Source organism: Lissotriton vulgaris, chromosome 1_1 (assembly GCF_964263255.1).
Source record: "Lissotriton vulgaris chromosome 1_1, aLisVul1.2, whole genome shotgun sequence".
Taxonomy (NCBI): Eukaryota; Metazoa; Chordata; class Amphibia; order Caudata; family Salamandridae; genus Lissotriton; species Lissotriton vulgaris.
Window position 1 is genome coordinate 2,121,513,291 of NC_141685.1, and position 21,907 is coordinate 2,121,535,197.

At 44.4% G+C, this 21,907-nt stretch overlaps 1 protein-coding gene across 1 annotated transcript in view; it reads left to right on the forward strand.

Moving 5' to 3' along the window:
• The window catches only part of POLR3B (RNA polymerase III subunit B), a 1,027,565-nt gene that overhangs the window by 738,891 nt on the left and 266,767 nt on the right, over positions 1 to 21,907 (forward strand). Inside the window, exons 21-22 of the mRNA XM_086921773.1 lie at positions 637 to 795; positions 16,726 to 16,843. Coding sequence (XP_086777899.1) covers positions 637 to 795; positions 16,726 to 16,843 — 277 coding nt within the window. The remainder of the gene's footprint in view (positions 1 to 636; positions 796 to 16,725; positions 16,844 to 21,907) is intronic.

The window sequence follows — 21,907 nt, forward strand, 5'->3', positions numbered from 1 at the left end:
GTCGTCCGTGTCTTTCACGGCTCTGCGCTTCTGGAATGTAGTGTCAGAACTGAAGTCAGTGTGCAGGGGTGGCGTCTTAAGTAGAAACTGCAACATCATCCCGGCGACCATGATGACGATGACGGATGCTGTGTCGACCGATCCGAAGGGGTACTGCTAAGAAAAAATTATCCGGATCCAGTCTGATGCCTGGGAATAATTCTAAGGTAAGGAATCTTTAACGAATATATGTCTCTTACAGAAGCATCGTTACCAAAGGTAAGTAACTTGTTCTACAATGATGACTGAAATTATTCGAGCTTCAGTTTAACCTGAGCTAGTTGAATTGTAAAGTAGTGTAGTTCCCCTTCTTACTTGCTTTACTTTCACAAGATCACCAGATTCAGCTTCTGATAATGTCTGCTACAGAATTGTTCATTTTCATTGGAAACAATCTGTTAAGTAACATTGGCAATTATACTTGCAGACTTTGATGTAGTTCTGAGTTCATCCCAGTGTGGAGTGTTTGTGTCACGTGCTTAACATTTTTAATTCACAGTTTTAAACAAATGTTTTTAATGCAAATTGTAAATGTGCGTTGTTACTAGTCTGTGTTGACTCAAGTATAGCTACAAGTCGTGTCATTGTCAATTGCAGGTTTTGGGAGATGCCTTGTGTATAAGAATGCCAAATGCACATTAAAACGCTACACTAATCAAACATTTGATAAAGTGATGGGTCCAATGTTGGATGCAGCTACACGCAAACCAATTTGGCGTCATGAAATTTTAGATGCTGATGGAATATGTTCTCCAGGTAATAAAACATTTCTTAAAGTGATTGGTTTCCATGTTGGGTGCAGTCATGTGTAACGCAGCCACCCTCGATTCGATTAAAATGTTGATTTAAGGTGCCTTTCTAGTCAACTATGTGTGTATTTAGGGTCATGCTTGTTTTTCAGCCTGAGCTTAAAAAACTTAGTTGGAAACCTAACGTAAATGTTTCCCCACGCATATGCTCCTTTCATAATAAAGAAGAGCAGGTGCACTTTCCCATGGGCAGGCATGATGTTGTGAGCTCCCCATCAAGTGTTTTTGGTGGCAGTAACAGCCAAAAATAGTGTTAATGATAGTTGAATGCCCACTTGCATAGCGACTTTTAACTGTAACCGAAGGTTGACGCTCTTTGCACTGTTTGCCCTAATAATGCTCTCGTTTGCCCTTTGCCCATGCTATAATGATTTGTACTGTCATGTTTTGAATTCGGAGTTACTTTTCCGTTTCTATTTTCGTCAATTCAAAGATGTATTCAGATAAAATTATTTTATTATTGTATTTAGGCAAAGGCAATATCACATATTTAAATAGAGCGATACTTTACTTCTAACTGGCGAAATATGTTGAATAAATATCAGTACATTGAGACATGGGTGAGTGGGGGGAAGAGAAAGTAAATACTGAAGACATTTTTGTGTTTCTTTTTCGTTTTTCGTACATCTTTAGAAACAAAGAGAAAATAATCCTAAACCGTTTCCTGTACAAATATCACATTCCAACTTTGGATGTGAAGGTACACCGAAATATGGTTTCCAGTTGGAAGGTATTCACTTAGTTCCAATTGAGATTAATTGATCAAGTAGTTTACACTCATTTTAATGTAAGTGGGACTTGACACTAATGGTCTTTTATATTTGTTGAGTATACATTAAATCTTCAGTGGGTAAGATTGCACACATTATTCTCAAAGCTTCCTTCCAGATTACAAGGACATTTATACAGTAGCGAAAAGAATCGCATGCAAAATATTGGAATCTTCTTTGTTACATTTCCAACATTTTGAAAATTATAATTAATTCATTTTCAAAATTCTACTGGTAGTCAATAATACTTCAAGTAGTAAAATATACTTTGTGAAACGGAAGCAGGAACCTTTTTTCTTAGATGTAAATTCATGATAAGGGCCCATTCCTCTTTCAGAGTTAGGCATTGTAAATAAATCATACCAGTTATGATGTATACGTTGTTTAAAAAAAAACTTTTACTTTGCATTTTATATAGTTCAGCACAACATAAAGTGCATGGTCATAGGTGTCCGTATAATAATCAGAAAATACAAGTGTAAAATCATCCCTCCCGTAGATTGAAGCAAGTGCACCGATTCCCAGTACGGAATGCATTGTTTAGCGGAATGAGTCACAACCCAGGTTCACTATAATTTTCAGTCAAGTACCTACAGCAAACATCAATGTTCCATTCATTTCTGGTCTTCCTGGTCTAAAGGCCTGTCAGCTGCAAGATAATCGTTAAAGGGGAGCAACATTGCCCCCCCATGCTTCCAAATCCTCAACCACTTTATCATCTGTACGGGAGAGCTTCATATGCTGTTCCTCTGTTATCCACAAACCCTCACTTGGGATTCTTGGACCCATCCAGCCCATTGAAACAATAAGCTTCGAAAGGAGCAACGCCAACTGGAATAGCTTGTATGATGTTTATGACCCTGATGCTTTTTGACCCCCCTCCAACAGACAAGCACCAGGGGTCAAGGTGAAGAAATCAAGAAACCTTCCTAGGGGTCCCACTGATACATGGTCCTTTTAAACCAACCAAGAAGAAATTGGCACAGAATCTGAAATATAAAAGTTACATCTTTATTAACCTCAAATGAATCCAACTACATCACACAGAAGCCTTAGCAACTGAATGAGGCAGTCTAAGGAGTACAGAAAACTGGGGCCTTGTATATGCTTAGGGTTACATAGTCAGTATAAGACCAAGGGGCAGTCCTGGCTCATGTAAGCATGCAAAATGACTAATATGGACATGCAAGATCTGCTTGCTCAACAAAGTGGGAGGAGCTAACAGTGGTTGTTTTTGGCAAACACATCCTGACATTTACATACTAGGAACAGTTGCAAGGACAGCTACAAGCTCAACTGAGCATGTGAGCATGTGGGAAGATGCTGCTGAACATAGTTCGTTTCTAGGCAGATTACAAGAGCAGTCAACACTGAGGGAGAACAGAGCACATGGCGAGCACGTGGCAGCACATGGCAAACAAGATGGCTGCCAGAAATACAAAATGGCTTTCAGCTCATGCTAGCAAATCCCTGCAATATTTAACAGATGGTCCTTTTAGTATGAGCTAAAGACATTCCTATGATCCAGTAGGAACATAGAAAATATTTGCATATTAATTTTCATAAATATATCTATATCATAATTCATTGCTAGGTGGGCATTTTCCATTCCAAACATTTCATTAAGTGGGTATAAGCAGGAATACAAAGGAAACGGAGCATCAGGTCATAATTAACATACAGATTACAGGAGAGAGTAATGACCACTATTACAAACAGAATTATAATTTATCTAGTCCTAAGCTAAAGTAAATCCTAGAATCATCTAGTAAACATTTTCAGGGCTCCTATGCATTGCAGTGACCATCCATTTTAAAATAGCTAACAGGACATCTCTAATAAAAACATTTTCCAATTGACTGTTACATTTTCCTTTTATGAGGGCTAGAACATCAATCATATCTGGGACAAGGAGGACTACACAGGGCCTTAGGAATTAGAACGAAGAGCTGCAAAGGACTGCTCCTCCTAAAAAATGGGCCGACTAAAGGGGTACATTATTGACAAGAAAATGAAGTTGTCCTTGGGGAAATTGAAGCCGCTATACAACCAACCAGAGGGGAATCTTCTCCATGTGTCCGTTTGAGCCTCACAGGCAGGCTCTTGTTGTTTCCACGGTGGAGCTGAACAACTCGCAACTCAAGAATCAGAGCCCAGTTTCAAGGAAAAAGTCTCTTCTTTCAGGAAAGGGAAGTCACCCACCAGGCAAATGCTCTTAGCGATCCTGTCCAGTGTCTCATGCAGTGCACCAGTTTTCTTCAATTCAATCTAACTAGCATCAGAGACACAGCACCTGTACCCTAATCAAGTCCTTCCCTAACTCCTGTATTGCTCTGCTGGCGCACTGCTCATTCGTTGGGGCAAAACATTGCATCCAATGTGTTCAGGCACCTCTTGACCAACAAACAAAGAAGCAAACTTGTATTCACTTTAGGACTAGGATTCAGAGGCCTGATGCTAGGATCTCTGAAGCAACCCTTGTTTCAACAGGGGTCACCTCAAGCAAAGCCTCCTCGCCATTCTGGTCGGTCTGTGACTCTCAGGTGGGCATCAAATACAATTTCTCCTTTCTGATTTGTGACCCCGTCTTTCGCCCAAGACAGTGGCAGGGGTACACATTTGATCACAGGGCTTCCGCCTTCACTGAGGTCCTAGTTGCCAGCAATGCCTGTGCTGTTTACCTTCACTTTGGCTTCAAGCTAGACTGATGCTGACTCCCCAGGCTGAATCTGATGTCCGGGCCCCTCTGGCAATGGTTGTAAGGCAGCAAATATCTATTGGTGGACAGAACAAAAGGTCTTTAGACAAGGCCCAGAAACAGTCTATCAACAGAGAGGATAGTGTTAGAATACTTCCTGGTCTTGGGACGTCCCATATATTAGCAAGGCACCCAAGAACCACTTTCATCTTATCTATGGGCGAGTAAAAAAACAACAGCCTGGCCCTATTAGCAAGTATAAAATGAACTCTTTGGTGAACTAACAAGATTAATACATCACCCAATCCCAAGCAGCCAAGGAAGTCTGTATTCATTTTCTAAATTGTGAGGAAAAGAGAAAAACAACACAGACATACTCTAAATCCTTACATTGGTGTATTCCTGTGTGCTAATCTGAAAACCCTCAAAAAAAGGAAATGTTATACAATTTTGCTCATAAACTTTACATTACTTGAACAGGACTGCAGACACTTCTAAAATGATTCTTTTTAATAAAAGGCACCTACATTGTGTTTTAGGACCATGCTCTCATGTTATAGGAGCAACAGGAAAATCTAAAACAGCTAATTTAACAGGGTTTCTGATCTATAAAACATCATTTTCTTCAAAACATTTTTTTGCTAAGGATCACATGGGCATCTTCCCTACGTTCTACTTTTCATGATCCAAACTATGCAACATCAGCTCTAATAAGGACTGTCAGTTTATTTACACGGACTAGCTAATACAAAAAACTAATAATGCCCTGGCAAAACTATGTAGCATGGAATAACATACAATAATGGTGTTATCACCTAAGAATTTTAGAACAAAAACTACCCTCATCTAGCTCCCCTTAAAGGTCAAAAAAGGGTACAACAATCTAGACTACTGATCCTGTCATATTTTCATCAAACAAGATGGGTAGTCACATAACATATACATTTTATTTATTTTATTAATGCTAACAATGTTTAAAACAGTATTAATGAATAGCCAATTAAGTGTTTCATTGCTATTTCACAGACAATTTAGACAGGCTAAAAAAATATTGAGAAAAGGAGAGAGCAACATACATATTACCTAGCCTTAATTTGTAGAGGAGCTAGCCTCCTTCCCCCATTTTGACAGTAGGAAACCTGAAACAGGTTTCACTTCTCTCAACACTATATACCCGTATTTGAAGCAACTGGCCACAAACCAAGTTATAGGAGGTACATTGCACTTTTGAGGAGGTAAAGAATATTAATACCCAAACCCCAATCCTTTTAGCAAATGTACAAATATAACATGAGGGCAAATTAATTCAAACTAAATCCCATTAGCTCAGTCCTAGTAAGCTCGAAACTAAAAGCATTAGTGCTGTGTATATGGCCAAGCTCACATATACAATTGTATTGTGGTATATTCATATGAGTGCATAAAACTTGCTTTTGCCACCAAAAAAAATAAGCACAACTCCTCCTTCTTTCCCTGCGCTGCCATCTTGTCTTTCAAAAAGTTTCAGATGTCAAAATGTCAAAGCAAACTTTACTGTGGTAGCCATGCTATGCTTCTAAATATAGAACTGACATTTAACTCTTCCCAGCTGTCCTATTCTGTGTGCAAATTTTCCATGCAGCTTTCCCTATTCAAAGTCACCCTGAAAACAGAAAGCTGACCCATTACCCTGTTTGTCAGTTTAATTACTTCTGCTAGTTTTTTATGCATATTTTCAATTGTAAGCAGTGTGTAATATACTTGTCTAACAATATGGTAGTCAGCTATTTGTATTATACCTAAATGTATGCATTTACTGAAGCCTAAAGCACTTTAAAAGCTGCTTTAAATGGGAAAAATGCTGTTTAAATAGTTAATTTTGCCTAATCTCGACTTTGATATTTGGGGCACTTAAAAATTAATATCCTATAATTTTTCTGTATAATAGTCATCCTCAAAATGTTCTCTAGATAGCCCAGGAGTGAGAAATCAAAACTAATCATATATATCGTTATAAAAATTAGTTTTTTACGCCTGTGCAGAGTGAATTTTCATATGCAAATATCCTCATTATGCGGTACAACACAACTTAAATTTAATTTTAATGCTAGGAGGTCACAGTATGAGTATTAATCTTTATAAATATTACAAAACGAATTTAAAAGCACTTATTTTTTTAATAATTGTTCATAATCAATAAAAAATGAATAAAACCAATCATTTTTGATAATTCCACATGAAAAGCAAGCTGCATCCTTTGCCTATCATATTTAGATGCATTCATTCACAAGCCTAAGCACAGAAGCCTAACTTGAAAAGTTTTGCGCCACTTTTTTAAAAGGACAGTTACTATTTAACATCAGAACCATGAATATGCTTATAAAAAAAGGCTTTAAGAAAGAAAATCCTTACGTTAAACATTTTCCTGTTATCCAAAATAATGAACCTGATTTTTGTAACTTTTTAAAACAGCAGTCTGAAATGCAGGATTTTACCCCGTGTTTAACTGACAAAATCCTGGCTGAATCAACATTCCTGTCTCTCCTTGGCCCAAAATCAAAACAACGGGTGCTGCCAAGCGGCAGTTAAAACACAGCTAGTGGAAAGCTTTTTTCAGTGTTGAAATGTAAGCACGGTGACTGTCTATTTAAAACTGAGGCATTTCAATGCATGTTCTATAATATGTGTTTAGTTCAGCAAACATTTACTCAGATGAAGTGTTTGCCTGTTAATATCTAATACAATGTATCTAAGAAAATGCTGTAAGTTTATTTATTGCAAAACACACAATTTCGTTTTTGAGGCCTATTTTATTTCTATTGAATGTGAATTCTATTTTTATCTTTTAAGCATTGGCAGTTTGTACATGTGCATAATTGCTTACTCTTATCAATTTAACAATAACATACAGTTATTTAGCATATCATATGGTTAATTTCTGGATTTTTATTTGATTTTTATTTAATTTGTATTTAATATTAATTAAATGACATTTTACATAACAGACTGATGACAGCAAAAAAAAACACAAACACACACATTGAGCTCATTCCAGACATATACAGAAGGGGTCATACACTCAGAATTACATAATACAGCGCGCTTAAGGATAGCAATCCTTACACAAAGAGCGCAATCGCTATTTACTCACAGAAGTTGCAATGTAAAACCACGAACCACATAGACATTTAAACACATTTAACCCACCGATCAACACTTAAGACAGAAACAAAGGACAGCCCACAGACTGTACTTAAATCAAACCAATTGTAAATACTAGTTGTAAGTCATATTTACAAGAAGTGCTTCTCAATAGTGTTCCAAAAGACTGCAACAACAGCCTAACAGACTGTTTTATTTCCAAGAAGCCAAAATACACTCAATTCACTAGCGTTTGCCTGCAAAACACCAAAAAATTGCACAGAAAAAGGATCCTTGTTTGTATTCTGTCCATATTTGAATTCCATGGGGCTACAGAATTACCAAGGAAGAAATATGTTTTTATACCTAAATCTATCTAGCTATTCACTCAAGGGAGCCGAATAAATTACATTTACATCTCACTATGGTACCTCCAAAAAGCAACACATTCTTCGATGTAGACAACCAGATTTATTTGAGCCAAGAACGTTTTTTATCATTCGTAGGAGAATAACCACCTCTCTTACTTAACCCCTTCGCTGCTCATGACGAGCTCAGCTCGTCACGCAGTACACCGGTCGTGTGCTTATGACGAGCTGAGCTCGTCATGATACATGGACTATAACAATTTCCAGCACAGGAGGGGAATTGCCTTAGCAGTCAAGGTGTTAATATACAATTACAGTGTCTAATTCAGTGTTTGACAGACAGCACTATGTCAGATAGGGTTGCTTACCTCTGTCTTCCTTAGAGTAATAGAGATGCCCGCTGGCCCATTGGTCTTCTCTGTACATCGGAAAGACCTGCCTGTGCGGTTCTTTTCGATGTACAAAACGTTTGGTTATCAGCCACCATTAGTTTTGACAGACATTCACTAAACATATTTTTTATAAATGTTTTCCAGAAACAAACTCCCACAGCTGGTACCTTCCAGTCTTTTCCAGCACTGGAGCTACTCTGGCTCAGATGAGCGCATAGGATTTCTCCCTCCATTCCATTCTTGGCTCTCAACCTCCCTTTGGTATGCTTCTTGGCCCCAGGTAGGTCTGTGAGACCTTGACTGACTCCAAACTGGCGGTCCTCCTTTGGTGTCAGCGGGCCCTCCGAAGTTGTTATCGACTCCGACTCAGCTCCGGTGCACAACCCCTTGGGATTCCCACCTGCGACGCCTGTGTTGGATCTACCGGTGTCGACCCTGCTCCTTCTTTGTCCCCCTCCACAACACCAAGGCTTTGCCTTCCCGAGGCCGATCAACATGGGGAATGGCGTTGGTGGATCAGTTCTCTTCAGGCAGCCTTCCTCTGCTTTTGGAAGAGCCCCCTGCTATTTTCACCTTGACACACCTGTATTTTGGTGATGTGAGTGATCACATGACTGATTCTCCTCCGGAGTTTCATTGGGTTTCTGCCCTTGGTGACACTAGTGGCCTTGATTCTTCCCCATCCTCTGGCCTGTTGTCGCCTCCTCACCTTGCATCGGATGCTAGCTCGGATTTTCCTCAGCTTTTGCAATGAGTTGTAGTAGTTCTGGGGCTGCAGCTTCCTTCTGTGGAAGTGGCCATTGATCCCCTACATGGGGTGCTCCAACAGGGCCAGCTGAGTACTGAGCCTGCTCTTTTTCAGTTCAATCCTCTATGATATTCTCTTGGGTGCTTAGGCTAAACCCGTTTCAATGGCCTCAGTGGACCGTTCTATAGCTCATAGGCACCATCCTGCCCCTGGAAACCCACTGTGCCTTTCCAGTCAGCCTACTCCACACAGTTTTGTGGTTCAGACTGCTCCAGCCTCCCCCATCATTGGCGCCATGCCTGATGTCCCTCCGGACAGGGAGTCTAAAGGTCTGAGTGGTTTGGGTCGATATCTTTTGATACCAGCTCCACCTTGCTGTCCCTAAACACAGCTTGTGTTTTAGGCCATTTGTGCTGCGGGATTCGATATCGCGCCTTCTCCCCTCCGTCCTCGACACTCTGGACACTATTTCTCAGCTGATCCAGAATGGCCAGCAGGCAACTAAATTATTGATTAGTTGTGGCATGAATACCATAGATTCTGTCGGAATCAGCCATGACCCTGTTGGTGGCTCTTCGCCGGCATGCCTGGATATGCACGTCTGGCTTTTCTGAGGCTGTTCACTCCACCTTTGTGGGCATGCCTTTCGATGGTCAATACCATGTTTGGCTCTCAAGCTGACTACGCTTTACTCTGTTTCCCGGATAGTCCGGAGTGGAACGAAACCTTGAAATCTGATTGCCAGTCTTCTTTTTGCCCACGTACTCGTTCCGGCTGGGAATGGTCTCCTGTATTTCCCATCTGTGTGAACTGTTATAGGACTATGCCACTTGTTTTTTTCTTTTCACTTATCCCTCTAAGTATCATCCGTGTGGTTTCCTGCTCTGGCAGGTATTTTCTTTCAGCATTTTACCCTGTTGGTGACAGGTTGTGGCCCCTGGTTATTTTCTGGGGCACGTCTTACTTTCTGACCCTGTCGTTGTCTACACCGGTGGCTGCATGGCCTTCTTTACTTTCTACTAGGTTCTGACTGAGTTGTTTTCATAGTATTGTGCAGATGCACCATTGCCTTGTTCCCTGTCTGACAGTCTATTTAGACTGTATGCCTTACAGGTATTCCTCAATATGTTTCTGATGCCATTGTACCCCTTATAGGGCACTCCACTTGAAGTGCTTTATGCACTGGTGCAGGTCGGCAGATGATGCACGGGTCCTTCTTGCCACAGCCCACATTTATTAAGGGTTTTTCTGAACTGGCTAGGGGGTTCTTCCCTTCCACTCTGTAGATGCCCTTCTTTCCTAGCAGATGCAAGGGAAGGGCAATGGTTCTTAGACTACTGTTCTTTGGTTCCACCTTGAGTGGTGTTCCTTTTTTCTCTCTTCAGGTGTTGGCACTTCATATGCTAGTTCTCGCTATCCATGGGTGAGACGGGTCCCTGTCTGCTCCTTTTTCCCCTCTCGTATTCCTTGTGACCAACCCTTGTCCTCTTCTAGGCCTCTGCATTGCCTATGTTTTCCTCTGCTTCTTCCTTGAGGGAAGCTGCGGTTGCTTTCACTTTTTTATTAAAGCCATTTTCATGACATGTTTCATTACTGGCCTGGCTGTTCTTTAGCTGTGCCTTCTGGTTAGTCAGTAAGGAATCTGAAGCTAGATCTAGTCTCTACTAGGCAAGGTGTTACCAAAGGTAAGTAACTTAAGCATTAGGACTGTTTGTTTCTCTGTGCAAGTCCCAAAAAAGCAATTACCTTAAAAGCCAGAATTTCAGATGTTCTGTTTTTATGTTATTTCAATAGCCAAGCAAGGCTTGAAGTGGGCACAATCACAGATTAGTTGTCAATCCTTTCATCCTTTATCTATGCCTGATCAACTAGCAGTATCTAAGTCTCTAGTTGTTTTGTGTTTTATAAAAGTTTTGATTCACGTTTCCCCCCACAAAGCCATCGTAGTTCCGCTACGGGATGTGAGCTTGGTCCTATCTTTCTTCTTTTGCACACTCTGAGCCAATGCACATATGTTCATTACATCTCTTGACAGAAAAAAAGGCATTTTCCTCATTGTGATTACTTCAAAACATTGCATGAATGAATTAATGGATTGGAAGTGCTCTCAGTGCAACAACCCTGCACCACCTTCTTTCTTTATCAATTGGTACTGAGACAGGGTTGGCCTTCCTTGCGAAGATTGTGCCTCCTTTCCATGTTGGCCAGTCAGTTCCGCTACCAGTGTTTTTTTCTCTGTCCCGCTGCTCAAGAAGAGAGACTTAATTGACTTCACTCTAAGAGGACTTTTATATCAAGCACATACAAGAACTTTGCATGGATCTTTCTGGGGCAAAGAAAGGGAAAGTCCTGAAGAGGACCCTGTTATGGTTGATAGTCCACTGTATGGATGTTTCTGGGGCAAAGACAGGGAAAGTCCTGAAGAGGACCCTGTTATGGTTGATAGTCCACTGTATCAAAATCTGATGTGCACTAGCAAAGGAACAAACTCCTGAAGGGTGCGAATCCAGTTCATCAGGGTCAATGCCGCTGCAACAGCATTGGCGTAAGGGGTACCTTTTACATCATTCTGGATGCACCATGGGTGTTGGTGCATATGTTCACGAAGCACCATTGCCTTGACCGGTCTGATGGGAAGGTCTATTACCCTGCAGTCACACAATTTGTTTTCATGTAACTACCCAAAACTTGAGGAAGATTGCATGGAATTGCGAGTTATTAAATAAAATGCAAATCTATCATTTTCCCCATTTTCCATCTGCACAGTAAGTGGCATCACTGGACTTTCCTTCATACTTCTGCACAGGAAGTGACATGACTCGGTTCCCGACAAAGCTGGTTTCACTTAATGGTTTCCACAGCGCGGAGGCACAGCAGGTGCACACCTGGCACACCAAAGGCAAGCCCTTCTGTGCCCAGCACCAGAAACCCTGTTCAGCGGCCTCAAGTATCACCTGGAGAGCGCACCGATACCAACATGTCCAACCTCTTTGAGTACCTGTTCATCGTAGTGTACACGTGGAAGTCCTCACACATACAGCCAAACACTTACTGGTCCCCATCTTCACCAGTTTCAACGTTCTCACAGTAGACAAGCCCACACCTATCACCTGGTCTGACCACGCCCTCGTTTCAGCATATCCATCCCACACCACAGCTGAATCACCATCTCCAAATCTTCATGACAAGACTGGAACAAGATCTCAGAAGCTTTCTGGTCTTTGGAACTCTTACATTGCCGGCCTTAACACACCAACCTTCCTAAATTTATTTCTAACTTCAATGCCTGGGATTACCATCTTCGTGGACACTAAGCTCCTCTCAAAGCCAAAAATGGCACAAGAATCAGACCACAATCAAGTTTGTACACAAAAGAGCTCAGGCTCACCAAAAACCACTGCAAGAAACTTGAACACAGATGAAGACATTCAAGATGACGATGACAAGAGGACCTATACCTCTGCCCTCAGAAGCTAGCATCCGCATGTCAGCCACCAAACACTCTGCACTTACTGACCGCATTTACAGCAGCACCAATGTAACGAAGACAATTTTTGCCATAGTGAAAGACTTAACCTCTCTGGCAGCAAGCTCCACCATTGTAACCTCCCTCTCAGGTCCTCTGCACCCAGCTGTCCGTATTTTTCAGCAACAAGATCAAGCCCCAACTGAACCCTTCTCCCCTCGTAACACCCCTGCCCCTGCAACCAGACCCAGAGGACGACCCTGACCATGTGGCCCACCATCACCACTCAAGAAGCAGCAACAGCCATTCATCTCATACACTCCAGCACCTCTGCCCTCTTCACATTTTCATCAAAGGTCAGAACCCCATCAGCACAGCCCACATTATCCTGAACGACTCTATCATAGCAGCCACATACCTGGACACATGAGAAACATGTCACAGTACTCCCCCCCCCCCCCCCCCCCCCAACACCCCTCCTCAAAAAACCCTCAGCAGATCCAAAGACGCTGGGCAACTACCAGCCTATCGCTCTGCTACCCTACCCGGCAAAAGTCTTGGTAAAGATGATAAACGCCTAGCCACCTACCTTGATAACAACAAACCCCTCAACACACCTCCATCCGGTTTCAAGACCACTCACAGTACAGGGCCCACTCTCCTCCCCACCATCCACAGCATTCCGGTGATTATGGATAGAGGTGACACTGAGGTGCTCATCCTAGTGGACCTTTCTTGGGCCTTCAACACCGTCACCCACCCCATGCTTATCCAATGCCCTAAGGCGCAAACACTTTGTACAATATGAGAGTTGTGTGAAAATTATGAATATATCTGAAACCTGAGTTAGTGAGTGTGATTGTTGCTCACCCAGATCATAGCCATAACACAGCATGCACCTCTGGAAGTCCACCTGTGGAAGGGTTTCTGTTTGTGAACACCAGGATCGCTTTCTGATGGCTTGCATTTCAAGAACACTTCAAAAATGCATTACCTGCAATCGTACGCCTCGGTCCTCTATGACGAGGCCCGGCAAGCGTGGCTCGCCACGCATAGCAGGATTTATCAATGGGGCGACAAGTCCTGTACGATGCTTCACAGGTTGTGCCAGGCGACATTCCAGCCTCTCACGTTGCCGGGTCTCACAGCGGAAGACGGCTCGGTAGTGACAGACCCTGACATGCTTGCTGCTAGCTTTGCCCGTTATTATGAGACGCAATACGCCTCCCGGGACCACCTAGAGACAGAGGAGATCTCTGCCTATATCGATGGCCTACTGCCACAGGCCGTCTCGGACGAAACTAGGACTGCGCTGGACGCCCCACTCACGGCCGAGGAACTCGGGGAGGCTCTGGGACAATTAAATACGGGGAAGGCACCGAGCCCGAGCGGCTACCCGTGCGAATTCTACAAAAAGTTCCACCTCCAGCTGGGGCCTCAATTCAGGCGCGCGCTGGAGGCGGCGCGGGCCCAGGGGGAGCTGCCGCCTGACTGGCGCCATGCCGAGATCGTGGTTTTCCTGAAGCCGGGCAGGGCGCCGGACAGACATGACTGGTACCGGCCCATTTCTCTTTTAAATATCGAGGCCAAAATTCTGGCTAAGGCCTTGGCGAACCGACTGCTGCCCCTTATTACTGACCTGGTCCATCCTGACCAGGCCGGATTCATGCCCCATAGGGCCACTCGTCATAATATTCGGAGGGCGCAGGTGGCGGTTGACGCCATGGGCGCTCGGGATGAGCAGGCGGCGCTCCTACTGGCGGACATGGACAGGGCCTTTGACTCTGTAAGCTGGGCATACCTGTTTACCCTGTTGACCCGCCTTAACCTTGGCCCAGTGTTCCTGTCGTACTTGCGGTTGCTATACACTAACGTCACGGCCTCCGTCCGAGTGGCCGGGCCACCTCCGGGCGTTTTCGAATTGGTCGGGGCACTCGGCAGGGTTGCCCATTGTCCCCGTACCTGTTCGCCCTTGCAATGGAGCCCCTGGCATCCCGAGTACGGGCGGACGCTCAGCTGCGCGGATTTGTCTGGAATGACGACCTGACGGATAGGATCGCGCTGTATGCGGACGATGTCATCTTCTTTCTCACCGACCTACAACGCTCGGGTCCCCGAGTTCTGGAGGTCATGCGTGTCTTTGGCGAGATCTCTGGCCTTCGACTCAACCTTAATAAGTCGACCCTGTGGGTGCTGGGCGGCGGAGTTGTGACTGACCTCTGGACTGAGGGACTGCGGGTGGCGACGGATGGTCTGAAGTATCTAGGCATATTCCTGTCGGAGTCGCGAGTCGTGGCTTGGGCTCGCGGCGTCCTGCCAGTGTGGGAACGGGTCCAGGCTGATGTCAAGACTTGGTCCAGGATGCAACTTACCATCTTTGGCCGATCGGCCATCTTTAAAATGGTGGCGCTTCCGCGTCTCCTATATCAGCTTCAGAATTTCCCGTACCCTATCGGCCAACAGTGGTTTCGCCAAGTTAACTCTGTGCTGGGTCGTTTCCTATGGGCTGGCGGTGCGGCCAGAGTGGCGTTGAAAACGTGCTTCCTGTCTACTTATTGTGGTGGCTTGGCCACCTCAGACCTCCTCTCCTACTACCAGGCTTCCCAACTGCTTATTCTTAATGACTGGTGGTACAGTGATAGGGGAGACCCGGCGTATGCCTTGGAACTGGCGCTAATGGGTGATCACACACTCCACACCATTCTGTATTCGGCTCGCCTGCGCTGCGCATTGCCATCAGTTACCAGAGTGGTCTTTGCTGTGTGGAGGCAGGCCCTGCGCCGCATGGGCTGGTGGGGCAAGTTAACGGCCGAGACGCCGCTCTGGCACAATGGTTTGCTCCCGGAGCTGGCGGCCCTGTCCGGTTTTGAGGGCTGGGAAGCCATAGGTATCACGCTACTGGGCCAGGTCATGTCCGGCGCTACCCTTAAATCGTTTGAGGAACTCCGCACTGAGTTCCAGATGCCTCAGTCCCAGTTCTTCCGTTACTTGCAGCTGCGCCATGCCCTTACCCCGAGCATTGCTAACCTAGACTCCCTACCGGAGTTCAGCCCGGTTGAGGCGAAGGTATTTATGGGGGATCTGGGTGACAAGAAAGTTTCCAGAATATACCAGATGCCTGCTCCTCTACCCTACACTCTCTTCGGGCGGCATGGGAGGTGGACGTTGGCCCCCTCGATGAGGATGATTGGAGGGAGGCGCTAGAATCCCCACGTGGAACCGCCATTGCTGTTCGGCTCCGACTCATCCAGTTTAAATACTTGCATCGGGCCTACTATACTCGTGAACGATTGTGGCGAGCTGGGTTGATAGCATCCCCGGAATGCTTGCGCTGTGGGGCGGTGCCTGGGTCCCTGATACATACTGTGTGGTCGTGTGGTCGGTTGTCTGGTTTCTGGAGGGGTGTGTGGAGTTGTCTGTCCGAGGTCCTGGGCTGGGACCTTCCCCGCACCCATCGGCTGGGGTTACTGCACGTCATGGATGGTATTGGGGCGAACATATATAAGCGCCATCTGCTGCTCCTGGGGCTTGTTGTTGCCAAGCGGGACTTGGCCCGGGCATGGAAGGCGGTGAGGGCCCCCCCCCCCCTGTCTGCATGGAAAGCTGGGCTGGACTATTTCATGGGCCTGGAAAGGCCGATCTTTGAGGCGAGGGGCTGCCCGCGCAAACACTACAAAATTTGGAAGCGATGGGCCGACTACCGGGGTCTGTCACTGGATCCCCCAGCGGAGCGAGAGGAGGACATTTGATGGCAGAGACATTGCTGGCCCGAAGCTGTGACGCCCCGGGTGTGCTACACCTACACCCGTTATTGTATTGCTGTGTGTACGCGTGTGGTTGGGAGGTAGGGGGGGGAGTTTGGGAGTTGGGGGGGTCGGGGCTGGGAGATAGGGTGGGTTGGAGGGAGTTCTCATACTGAGCCTATTCTTAAGACCTGCTTGAACATTTGCTACCTATGTGATTTACTGTACCGTAATTGTCGTGGTGATCTCTGGTCTTGGGGGTGCCACGTTATTATTGCTCTATTGCTCATTTGCTCAATAAAATTGGTTGTGAAAAAAATGTATTACCTGCTAATGACTATAGACAAGAGCAATAGGAGGAGGAAAATAGGCACGTTTCTAAATGAATACTTTTTTTTGTATGTACTGTGAAATATTTAACAAAAGTCTAGCATATCTTAGTTGAGTTTCCAATTAGACGGTGTCTAACAGTAATTTAGCCAAAAATATCCAGAATTATGCTTAGCTCATTCTACATTGCTGTAAAATCATATGTTGATTTTTTTTTATTGCACTTTTTATATTTTCCGCAGGTGAAAAGGTAGAAAACAAGCAGGTGCTTGTGAATAAATCCATGCCGACTGTAACCCAAACTCCTCTGGAAGGAAGCAGTCAACCCCAACAGCCACAGTATAAAGATGTACCAATCACGTATGTTGCAGTCTTATGCTTTTCAAATCTAAAGTGGTTATGGTGGCCCGAAAAGATACTGAATCAGTGCTAGTCTTTTGAAGAATTTTTTATATCTTGATAGTTTTGTATACGTTTTTATTGAATGTTTCCCTTGGCATGTGGATACACTTTGTAGCCTCGAAAATGATTCTTAGTCTTTTACGCAGAGAAGAATCCACTTTCTAAATGTAGTGCATAAACGTTTGAAAGCAGAGATACACCAACTTTAGTGCTGTTTTTGGTCTTAAATGGTCCTATGCAGAGGTATTTGTATAGTGCAAACCTAGCAAAAGGCCATCAGAGAATTGTACTGTGTTAATGGAAAAGATACTATCAACTAGAGATTCTAGTATAAGCTGGGTTATAGAAGAAGTTGACTTTTACTGCTTTACAGCATAGTGTTCTTTCAAGAGATCTGCCTGACGGCTGGTGACAGAAGCTGGCTACCAGAGTCTTTTCCTTTCACTGGGCATATTATTTCTCTGTTTGTATTGCGTTCTTGGGGGACACCCTCAGATTCAGGCTGCCAAGGACTCTGCATGTTTGCTGGAGAATTGGCTTGATCTGGTGCATGCTGGCATCAGCAGAACTATCTCACCTGTTGTGGAGGATAGGAAATCTGAATGTACACTTATGCTACCTAAGAGCACTTCTGGGTGATTACTCATATTAAAGACCCTGAGGGCTCACCTGACTCCTGTGTTAGCCTTTTTTCTCAAACCCTTGAAGCCATTTACACATGCCAATGTAGAACTTTCCTAGTCTGCACTGATTGCACAGTGTGGAGGAATGGATTAGCACCTTTGTCGTTTCCTCGACTTCTACTTAATCTGAGTCCTCACAGCTGTACTACATGATCACAGTCACATCTAAATTGCTGAGTGGTGTCCAAGCCGCACTCCAATATCGCTTCACCACTTCAAGACATTGATGGACTTCTAGTCTTTCAAGGCTTGGGGATCCTTTCCTCCAAGCCTCTAGCTTTAGAGTCTTCTTCTCCAGGAGACCAGCCGTCAAAGAACAGATGCTCCGAAGAGAGCAAAATGTTTGCTCCCCCGTGTTCAACTGAAGCTACAAAATGCTAGTGACTTTTCATGCAACCTGCTTGACAGTATCTCAGAAAGCCCTCTTCCCTCAAAAGTGGGAAACCTTTTCACTCCACTGCCACCATTTGACCCAGTTAACCACTGATGCATTGGCCCTTTCTTGGGTGAGGAGTGGCCATGATCAATAATATCCCCAGCTACTGCTGTTCAAGCCACATTTGCCTAAAAGCACATCCTTATCTACCCAAGCTAGGAACAATAGTTGCTCATCATCCAAGAAATTGGCATTGGGATACTATGTATAAATTCTTGTAAGAAAAAGGGCTATAGGTCTATGCCCAATTTTAGACCAATCCAATCTAAACCACTTCCTTCCCCTCCAAAGGTTTAAGTTGCTAGCTTTATGTCAGATACTGGGAACACAAGGTCAGTGCTATCGACGTGGATGATTGCTTCCTCTGAGCAGTGCAGGTGAGGAATAAGAGCAAGGCCTAGCCCAAAGTTTGCTGGCTCCTCAGTAAACTGTCCTAAATGCTTTTTTATCCCTTCGAAAAGGATGCAGTCCCTAATGGCCTTTGTAAATTCCATCCTGGTGATGGCCTTCCCTCTTCTAGACAGTAAAGTGGCTATCAGCCAGAAACTATACCACTTCTTTACCAAAAAGATTGCCACAGTTTGGTGGTTCCAGAGGCTTCCGTGGCAACACCAATGCGGAAACCTTGATTGACCATGTTTCTTCACTCATCACATGAATAGAAAATTCTCAAAGAAGTACACAACCACAACTTTAAGGGCTGATATAATCCAACTGTAGATGCCTTTACCAATCACCTGAAGTCCAGGTGGTACCCATTTACCTACTGGATATGCTGGTGGCCACTCTGCCCAAATGATGGCATGATGTTGGCTTGGATGGGCACCTTCCTGTGTACATTTACTTCAACAACTCAGATCCAAAATTCAAAAATGCACAGTCATCCTAATGGCCCCAGTTTGCCTTGTCCAAGCCTGACTTTAGTGCCTGCTCCATGTACACATTTGCCTCCTGAAGAGGAAAGAGGTACTTTCATGGAGGGAGGAAGAGTTCAGTGCCTCTCTGTTATCACTCCGCTTGAGTGCATGGTGCCTGAGGAGCTAAATCCTGCAAACTTCGACCCTACTTCAGAGAACCTGAGGTCTTGGCAGCATTCAGGAACTCCTCCACTAGGAGGACAAATGATTGTACAGATGTAGAACATCAACTTGTCTGGCTGGTCAGACAGGGATTCAGAAGAACACCAGCAATAATTACCTATTGAACACTGGGATACTGGGGAACCCTTTGTGGCCTTGAAGGCAGTTAGAAAACATCTGATGGGCCTAATGCATATTTTTCTTCCTATAAGAAATTCACCGTCTCCTGAGACTGGAGCCCAGCAACTACTGGGACACGCTGATGCTTAAACCTCTTGAGTGATTTTTTTCCTATGACTTAAAGCTTCCTGCACAAACAACTTGTCTCTTGATGCATAAGTGAAATGCAAACTATTTGTACCTTGGAAGATTCCATAGTTTTCACAGACAAAAGGTAGGTATGAGGACCCTTCCCATCATGTCTGTTCACTAGTTCCCCTGAATACAACGGTCCTGAGGACATTGAGTTTGGTCAGTAAACCATGAGCCTTAAAGTCTATTCCTGAGGAAGGGTTGACCTGTTAGATTTTGCTGACAAATCTGAGTTGCGATGGGAGTGTCAAATCATCAACCAAAACTCAGTGAGTCGTCATCTTCATGCTAGGCTGTCGAGTTGCTTAGGTACCATGAATGAGATCTTTTAAATGGCGTGTTGCAAATCTCACTATATGCATGCAGACCTTTGGCTAGGGCTGTTTTTCGAGCCATTAGATAAGTTTCATGGTTTTTCAAAGTCCATTATTATGCTGTGTGAACACAGATTTCTATCTTCTTTTTCCGTATGATTGTTTATTATCTTCTGAGGCTTATAAACATGTTTGCTACTAAATAGTGTGCAGATCTGTATTTGGCTCTTTCTGGTGCTGAATTATTTTTTGTGAGCGAGCGTGTTGTAACTCACTCACTTCTGTGACTTTGCAGGGTCTAACAATCAGCAGAAATGTCATTATGACTTGCGGAGTGAGTGGCAGGCATTGTATAGAAGCTATATTCCCGTTCTCAATGTTCACGCTATTCTGTGATTCATGCAATCTTTTAATTCTAAGGTTTTATTGAAACTGCCAGTCAGAGAATATTAACTTGCCTGTAAAAATCCACTTCTTTCAACCTCCAAGCCCCACCCCCAAATGTATTTTAGACGGAGGAACACTTCCGTTAGCTGGGCATATTTTCCCCACACAAAGTATGGTTTGATGACAACCTCTTTGTGGGGGTTTCAGGCTTCAAAAGGGGAAGTCAACTTCTTACCAGCCTGTGTAATGATGAATCATAATGGATACTTCCAACCACATAGTCCTCATCTTTAGAATATCTTCAGGTGCTATACTGGATCCGGAATGTTTGTACAGCTTTGCTCTCTTACGCTGATAGTGAAGCTGTGTGGCTCTGGTGTTGACTTTGTTCCAATCCCAGAAGCGACGATGGAGCTTCATACAAGCACAACAACGTCAGTTTCTTTCTGCCCCTTTTTGCTGGGATTCCTCAAGCAGATGTCAGTGACATATCCCAATGAAATGTAGCTCTGGTGTATGGGATTGAGGGCATGACTCCAAGTCCTGTGAGGAGTGTGCCTTTATGAATCAATCAGAAGGTGATCCAGGAACGCGAAGCAAAGCTGCATGTTGCCGAACACTGAAAGAAGTCTTGGAGATTTTGCTTAAAGTTGCGTACCAGCTTCCACTCTTGGGGCCAGTTCCGTGTCAAGTCCCCTTCGTGGTCCAAGTCCTCTTCGTGGTCCAAGTCCTCCGGTAAGTTGAAGCAAAAGCACATGAAGGCCAAGAGAGATTTGTCCCAGTCCCTCCACTCTCAGCCTCAGAGAAGTTGCGAGAACATCTGGGTCTCACTCTCTGTCCCCCCACCAAGGTGGAGTTCTGGACTTTTTGGTTCCGTCCAGAGGTGTCAGGGAACAACACCCAAAGACCCCGGAGTTCCACCTGCCTTGGTGCACAAATGAACAGAAACACGGGCTTCTCGATGGTGGCGTCAAAGACCAAAGGTTTATTACTGCAGGGACACAGAAGTCACAGAAACTACGCATGGGCAGTATCTAGGAGCCTGTTCGACTTGTACAAAGAGGGTTGCTCCTTATATACTAAATTTTGGCCTTCAGGCGAATTCTTCACATGTTGGTACATTCCCAAAACCTTTGTGTCATAAGCAATAAATATTTGGCGTACACAGGAACCGTTGATAAAATCTGATACAAAACATCTACGAAGAGGGGTTCCCACTAGTTCATCACAATCCCTTGTCAATATTGTATTCAAGAGCCGGACCGCCTCATCGTAAATTTCGTTACCTCCCCCTAATAAAGATTCAGAAAGAAAGGAACGGAGCCAGGTGTGGAAGATAGAAAAGCGGGATAAGAGATGTTTGTAGGTTGTAAATGGGCAAGGCTACCGGCTTCGGCCGCCTAATCATGATCGGGACAATGGACACGAGAACCAGTTCAGTTGGGCTGGCCTCGGGCAGAGGAGGCAGCCTTTGTCGAGTCATGTAGCTACAGCGTGATCTGGTTTAAGGTGTACGTGTCATGAAAGAGGTGAATCTCCGGCTAAGGCTACGTGTCCTTAATCGAAATGAAGTGATCAGAGGTTATTGCGTATGTGAGGGCAAGAAACACAAAATGGCTGCCATGATCTAAGATGGATGCCGTGGGTAGATCAGAAATGTGTTCATAACAGGAGTACTCTTACTCGTATCGTAGCGAAAACACCAGGATATGCTAAATGGATCATTTGCGGTTCGCTGATACCAATATTATGTATTTCCGACAACATTGAAAACACGGGTTCAAATCGTCACGGAACCTCAGACCCTCCTT